This window comes from Chroicocephalus ridibundus, chromosome 3 (genome assembly GCF_963924245.1).
Source record: "Chroicocephalus ridibundus chromosome 3, bChrRid1.1, whole genome shotgun sequence".
In the NCBI taxonomy this organism is placed as follows: domain Eukaryota; kingdom Metazoa; phylum Chordata; class Aves; order Charadriiformes; family Laridae; genus Chroicocephalus; species Chroicocephalus ridibundus.
This window is the reverse complement of record NC_086286.1, coordinates 36,211,045-36,218,049: the sequence shown is the minus strand read 5'-3', so window position 1 is coordinate 36,218,049 and position 7,005 is coordinate 36,211,045. Positions and strand designations below refer to the sequence as shown.

General features: G+C 50.7%; 1 protein-coding gene across 1 annotated transcript; it reads right to left on the bottom strand.

Annotated features, from left to right (window-relative positions):
• Positions 1-142: 142 nt before the first annotated feature.
• Positions 143-6,751, bottom strand: TCTE1 (t-complex-associated-testis-expressed 1). The gene is made up of 4 exons (XM_063328708.1): positions 6,472-6,751; positions 3,980-4,548; positions 2,567-3,016; positions 143-638 (listed from the first exon to the last, which is right to left on the bottom strand). The coding sequence occupies exons 1-4, from the start codon at positions 6,629-6,631 to the stop codon at positions 462-464; spliced, it is 1,356 nt and encodes a 451-aa protein (XP_063184778.1). The 5' UTR covers positions 6,632-6,751; the 3' UTR covers positions 143-461.
• Positions 6,752-7,005: the final 254 nt, after the last annotated feature.

The following is a 7,005-nucleotide window of genomic DNA, read 5'->3' as shown; positions in this document are numbered from 1 at the left end:
AAAAAGCTGCTGAAGAACTAGAAACAACACTCCCTCTATCCTCTATGCATCTCATGTCCTCCTCAGGAAAAAGCCTAAAATAGCTGTTTTCCCTAAAGGTTAGGTCTGTTCTTAGACCATTTAGATGGTGGAGACTTCACCTCAGCTGTTTTACAGGTGGAACAACATCCAGCTGCCCAAACTAAGCTTGCTGCCAGAGCACATAAGATTTAGTCTGAGGTACAGTGAGAGAGAGAGAGATCAAGAGGCAAATTGCTTCTGCAACGCGGCTGCAGTCCCATGAGGTCTAATGTCTGTCTCGTGTGAAAGTCACAGGTTGGATGATGGAGATCTGGGAAAGGCTGCTGCTGTGGTGGCCACAAGTTGACCGTTTCTCAGGAATACAAATGAAAACAAGCCTCTGAAGTGAAGTATCTCCGACACTGCGCCTACAAAGCTGGTGGCTCTCTGGAGCGTTTTCTTCAGAGGAGCGTGGCAGGGGGTTGCTGCAGAGACCCCAGCCTCGCCGCGTCCCGGTTGGCCCACACAATTTGGTGGATGTGGTACTCGGTCTGCTGGCCCACCTCAGCCAGGCGGAGGTCGAACTCAGTCAAAGCCTTGTTATCCGCCAGCCCATCAAGCAGCTGCTTCCCACCATCCTGCAAATGGGTGAGAAGAAGGGGTTAAAGGAGGAGATCCAAAAGTGAAGCGTGTTCCCCCCTTTCCTCCTCCCCAGGGCAACACCTCCTGCACCCCCCTGCTGCCGGTGGTGATGGGCAGCCCATGAGATGGTACCAAAAGTGACAAAGGCCTTCGCAGAAGCCCGAAATGTTGCTCACAGAAGTAGAGAGTAGGAGTGTAACCTTATGCAGCACTCAGTGATATGACACATGCTAATGACTCCCTCTGGGTACCGTGTCAGGAGTCCTCAAGCTCAGGCTGGTTAATAGCACGGCTGGCGATGATAACCTGAGAGGAGTCTCTGCTCTCCCCTGTCCCCCGGTCCCCAGCTCGCTGCTGGCTGGGGACAAAGGGCAGTGTGATGAGGTGTGCCGCTCCTCCTCTTGGCCATGGCAAGAGCCCCATTCTCCTACCCGGATGCCATTTCCCAGGATGGGTTGGCTTTCCTGAGGGAGAACACCTCACGCTACTAAAGCCCAGCCTGCACAGGACAGAAAATGCGATGTAGATAGCTTTAGCAACTCAATTTGGAGCATTTCCCTCTCTTACCCGAAGCGCTGCCTTTAGGGATGTGATGATTTTACTTCCCCCCCTCCTCTACAGCTATTCTCTTTCAGGTAAATACACCTCCTGCCCCCATCTCCTCCATCCGGGCGGTCCCCTCATCCCAGCACCCTGCCTCTTAGACCTTTTGCCAAAAAGGACAGAGCAAAAAGGACCGGGAAGGAGTCTCATTTTAATGGGGTACAGAGGTCAGAATTTGATGCCTCTCTAGCAAAGACACCCATTTCCCCAAAGATAATACCACCAGCCCACTTTTTGGGGCTGTTGTGGAGCTTTACACATGGGTACCAGGAGAGGTCATCAGAAGGAAGATGCTTTGCACAGAGATTTTTATTTACTAAGCAAAAATCCTTCTCTCCTTTCTAACCCTTTGCCCCCTTGAATCATTAAACTCAAATGGTTTTCCACGTCCAGGATCATAAAACTCAGAACTCACAAAAGGTTTTCTGCCATCAAATCCTTTTAAAACCGTTGTCAAGCACATTGATGCCAATATTCCTGCCAGCAGGGACAGCTGGTCTTGCTGCCTCTTTATTGTGACAGTGAGAAAAATTGAGGCAGCACAGAAAGTTTAAAAGCCAGCATGATTGCATTTGGCTGTCTAGTTTCAGATTTCTAAAGCTCTTTTTTAATCAGCAGAAGAGAAGCAGTCTGCTTTGTGGGCACGTTGCATACTGCAGCTCTTAGGGATGTAGTAAGAGCTGTGGATGCTCCTCTGTCTAGAAAATGCAAGCCTGTGGTTTAGGAGCCACTTAGAAGCACCCAGACGTGACACTTTTGACCTACCGCACCGCTCCGGAGCTGCAGCAACCGAGACAATTCTCTAACAGTCTCCTCTGAGCGTGTGACGGACAGGAGAGATTCTGGGAAGGGTGACACTATCACTGTCTGTGTTCTGCTGAATGACAGATGGCACAGCAGATCCAAAGCAGCGAGGATATGCATAAGGCCCTCGTCTCAGGCCGCCTATCATTATTATCCACTCCCACGTGTGAGAAGCGACTGTGATTTTTCCCAGACATACTCCCTGCTTTTCAGTTTCATGGCGGTGGAAATCCCTCTCTGCCCAGAATCCCAAAACCTGGAGGCCAGATTCAGCCCTGTGAATGGAGCTAGATGTAACGAGCGAGATAAATGCGTGTGCGTGCACAGAAGATGTCCCTCTCCTTCCTGCTGTCTGCGAGACTCTCTTCCCTGCTCGCTAACTGATTGTTATCGCAGCAAGACTGGAAAGTGAAGGATGCATTTGCCTCTGCGGCTTCGAGGCAGGGCAGGCTCAGCATCTGCTTTGCAAGGCCACCAGGCAGGCTCACAAACTGCCAGGAGAAGGGGTTTCTCTTACCAGCCCCAGGTGGTTGCACGAGAAGTTGATACTCGTCAGGGTGGCGTTCTGAGCCAGGACCTGGGAGAAAAGCGTGGCGGTTGGCTCTGACAGGTTATTACTTCCCAGATGGATGGACTTCAGGGTGGTGTTGGTCAGCAGGGCACGGCCGATTGCCTCCCCGCCTTTGTCCTCCACGCAGTTGAGGCGCAGGTTGAGGGAGGTCAGGGTGGAGTTCTCAGCCAGGGCTTGAGCAAGAGCCTGAGCCCCCAGGTGATGGATCTGGTTGTTACAGAGATCGAGGATTTCTAGTTTGCTGTGGTTGATCAACTTGCCAACAGCTCGTGCCCCCTTGTCCCTGATGAGGTTGTGGGACAAGTTCAGCTCCACCAAGCAGGGGTGATCCAGCAAGTTAAGGACCAGCAGCCTGGTCTTCTCATCATCCACTTTGCTGCGTGTCAGCTTGAAAACCTGTGGGGATAAAGGACAGGCACACTAAACCAACCATAATCTCAAAAGAGTTAAGCCCATGGCCCACCAGACAGGATTCATCTCCCTTCACTTCAGACACCTTTAGCCAGTAGGCTCAAGTACTTGCTTTTATGGTGGGCAGATACTTCCAGCAGGCAGGACATGCCACTGATGTCCCGTGCCTATTCTAGGGAGAAATGGTTCATCTCCTGGAAACCCCTGTTCCTCTCCTCTAACACCACAGGATCTCTGACACGGAGGGCTAAATTAAAACGAGATAAAGCTGCCCAAACGTCTGCAGAGGGTAATAGCAGAACTCACCCAGATCACAGTCAAACACTGTGTGGATGAGCATGCGCAATGGTGGTAACCACAGTCCTCTCTGTGAAGGGCAATGCCCTGCATGGCCAGGGCACCTCAATAGCCACATAGACCTCAATAGAGCTGACATTTTGGAGGGGGTGAGTATCTGCGCTGCACTTCGCACAGAGCTGAAGATTGCGCCCATAAAGCAAAAGCCTCATCACTCTAAGGCAAATGTGAATAATTCCCCATCCTCTTCTTGGAGGTCTCTGCTGCTCTGGGGCATGTTGATATATATTTACTGAGCATAACCACCAAGAACTGTCCTTAAAGAAAAACTCTCTCTAGGCTTCTTCTCTCCCTCCCAGAACTATGTAAGGGGTTAAACCAGAAGTGTTGCTTTCTCTTGGATTACAGAAAAGATGTTTTGTTGGAGCAAGCATTTTTCTCACTGACCCTCCGACAACCTGTTCTAACAAGGACATATGTGGAACAAGATACTTAGCGCTAGGCCGGCAGGTTAACATCCCTGCGCTTGGCCAGACTGCACCTTGCAAAGGGAAGGGTGCTGCCAGCAAGCGAAACTGGTCCCTGGGTTTCTACCCCCAGGAAATTTGAATATCTAACTGAGGAAGAAAGATTCCGTTTGGGACATGTTACCTTCAAGTTGTGGCACTTCTTCAGGGCAACAGCCAGGTTCCAGCAGTCCTGGTAAGTGAAGTTAAAGAGGTTCCACTCAAAGTTCATGCCGCAGTCCTTCACGCCATAAGTGAGATGAAGCTCTTCGAGGTGAGGGAGAGCAGTAATGAGGACTCCCAGGTCATAGTGGTGCACAGAGACCTCACTGAGCTGAAAATCACTCCCTGTATCAGAGAGGTCATCTCTCTCCTCCTTTTGATCCACCTTCAGTGGTGGCAGGAACTGATCAACCTCCAGTTTCCGCACGTAGTCTTTGCAGATCGGGATGAGATCTAGGACCTGGTTGGGGTCTGTGGTGTTAGGGATGAAACATTTCAGGATGTTCTCCAGGTGACGTTCGAAGAACATCCGTTTCCAGCTGTCTCCATAGTTGGAGATGTCACAGACTTGCCAGCGCTCAGCGCAGCACCTCTTCCAGTAGTCCTCATCGCTTATTAGGTTGGCAGTCACAGCAAGCGGAAGGCCAGTGGAAAGCCTGTCCAGGACCTTCCTTTGGTGCTCAGGCAGAAGACTGTCCAAAATAGGGTTCTCTGGAGGGGACGAAGAGGAGAAGAGGTTGGTCTGGGCTGTAGGAACCATGGCTGGCGCTATGGTTCTGCCCAGGCCCCCAGCTGTGTGCCCATGCCCTCCCCTCTGCCATGCTGACTCTCTTCTCAGTTGCCAGCAGCTGGTGCAGGGAGCTACGCTGGCAGAAAATGTGTAGGATTCATCTCCTACATTTCTGTGTAGGATTTTTAACTTTTACAATAAAACATCAGTGTAATTGGGTTTACTCCCATAATATTGGGGATCTGCATCAGAAATTTAGCTCCCAGTTTAAATCTAGTTTGAATACAGTTTAAATTCAGAGCAGGACTTCTGCTCCCAGGAGAGCTAATTCAGCTTTACAGCGACGGGAGAGCTTGGCTTGTCATTTGCTGAACTTTCTCCCTTTGGTTTCTGAACATATTGAAGGACAATATTTGAGAGCAACTGCCTGTGTGCTCTTCATGCGAGTCCTTGTGCCTTTTTATCTTAACTCATGTGTCTGTCTCACCTCAAACTGATTCCTGTTCCAGTCACACTAAGACACACTCTTAGCTTTTAGGTCCACCTTGTTTAAATAAAAGTTCTCTTTTCCCACAAGCATTTTCCCTTCAGGATCTTTCCTGATGCTCACCCTAAGTCTCAGCTGGCTTCTGTTCTGGTGGAAGTTCTTTGCGGTAAGAAATGCCAGAGAAAAGCCGTGTGTACTCACACCACGAATGCTCGGGGACACATACATAGTAGTGTTGAGTAACAGAAATCATCAGTGGAGAGGCCTGTCTGCGCATGGGAAATCAGATTTTGAGATACAAAGTGGGGTTAGCTTTATATTTCCTCTGTCTCTGTGGCATTTCCTTCCTAAGGACACAGAGTTTTACCCCAGCCTCTTCCTGGAGTCTGTTCTCCAATGTCCTACAGCTGGCACTGCAGTGACCTTCTCTGCAAAGTCCCACGACGCAAGCAGAGGTGGGACATGTATGGGCAGGGATGGGCTAGATTCCCTCCTGCTCTCTCAGGCCACAGCAGTGGGCAAAATGCAGACGCACAGCTCAGGTAATGGCATGAGGGTCCCCAAGACACTGAGCACACTGCTTTTCTGTGCACCCAACGTAGGTCCAGTCCATTTGGCTCTGGACTGACTGATCAGGCTGATAGGACTGTGAGGGTCTCCCAGCTCAGACCCACAAGTACCATCAGCTCCTGGCCCAGGGCAGCACTGAGCTCCTCTGCACTCTTACCGTCCCAACATGGGCATAGCCTTAGATCTATCTCTGGTCTTTGCTGCTGCTCCACTGAGTCAGACAAAAAGACCCCCCCTCCCAGTCAGTTCCCAGGTGAGACATGCTTTTTTCTGTCTTGCTACTCTTCATCAGTCCACTTGCTTCAAAAGCACATTCTCTGCCTGAGAATATAACTTGTCACATCACCACCAAAAGGCGTGGCGAAGGCCTGAGACTGTGAGTACAATACTTATTCCGAGATGGTAGCTCCTCTAGGGAGGGAGCAATTCTCCATCTCTCTGTACAGCACTCAGCACAACGGGGCTCCATCCTTGAGTGCTATCGTAATGCGTACGTGAATCAAGAGAACAAATAGCGGCTCCACAGCCTTGGTCATGGTTGAGGTAAGTGAGACCAGCAGAGCATGGAAGGAAGAAGAAACGATAGGACAAGGTTAGGGCAGAGTCACATCCTGGAGAGCAGCCCAGAGGACTACAGCCATCCCTGGAGTGTACAAGTACGTACTTAGCAACTAAACAGTTTGTTTAACTAGCTGCCCGAGGGGACATTTCTCCCCATCTGTTCCTTTGGCAGGGCTGGGTACCACGCTCTGCCTCTCAGATGCATCCTCCTGCCTTGTTGACCCTCTGCTCCCTGGGACTGATGCTCTCCCTCCATGTGTCCCAAGGGAAACGCGCTCCCACTTACGTTCGAAATTGTGAACAATGTTCTGGAGGCAGAGCTCAGTGAGGTGGGGGACGGTGGCGAGGGACCACTCGGGATCCTCAATGACGCGGTGTGCGCAGTAGGAGCCAGCAGCCAGGCTGGTCTGGGACGGACGCAGCGAGGGAGCAGCCGGCTGCTGCATCCTGCTCGGCACCCGCTTCTCCTTCAGGAGGAGCAAGAGGAAAATCGCTTGAGAGCAGGAGTCACTGCCGCATTTTCCAGCTGGGCCGGCTGCAAAAGAAAAAGGCAACTTTAGAAAGAGGCCAGCGATAAGAATGCTCTGCTCACGCCACTCTCCTGTAATGCACTTGGCCCCTGCCCTTTGCTGCTTCCTCTGCTTGGACTGGAAGCACTGCAGCAAAACAACTATTATTCAGCCTTATCTTTATACACTGCCCTGTACACAGAGGTCTCTAGGCACCACGTGTAATAAGCAGACAATAAAGCGGTGTTAATTCAGAGTGCTGTTGAAGAGGATGGACAGGAATTGATTGCTTACTGTCTTTTCCAATAAAA

Bases quoted from the DNA above. Each gene is read 5' to 3' on its own strand.
- TCTE1 (XM_063328708.1), bottom strand. From the start codon at position 6,631: ATGCAGCAGCCGGCTGCTCCCTCGCTGCGTCCGTCCCAGACCAGCCTG. The intron at 4,549-6,471 runs GTAAGTGGGAGC...CGTCCCCTCCAG, and splicing joins CATTGTTCACAATTTCGAAC to AGAACCCTATTTTGGACAGT. The intron at 3,017-3,979 runs GTAACATGTCCC...TTATCCCCACAG, and splicing joins AGAAGTGCCACAACTTGAAG to GTTTTCAAGCTGACACGCAG.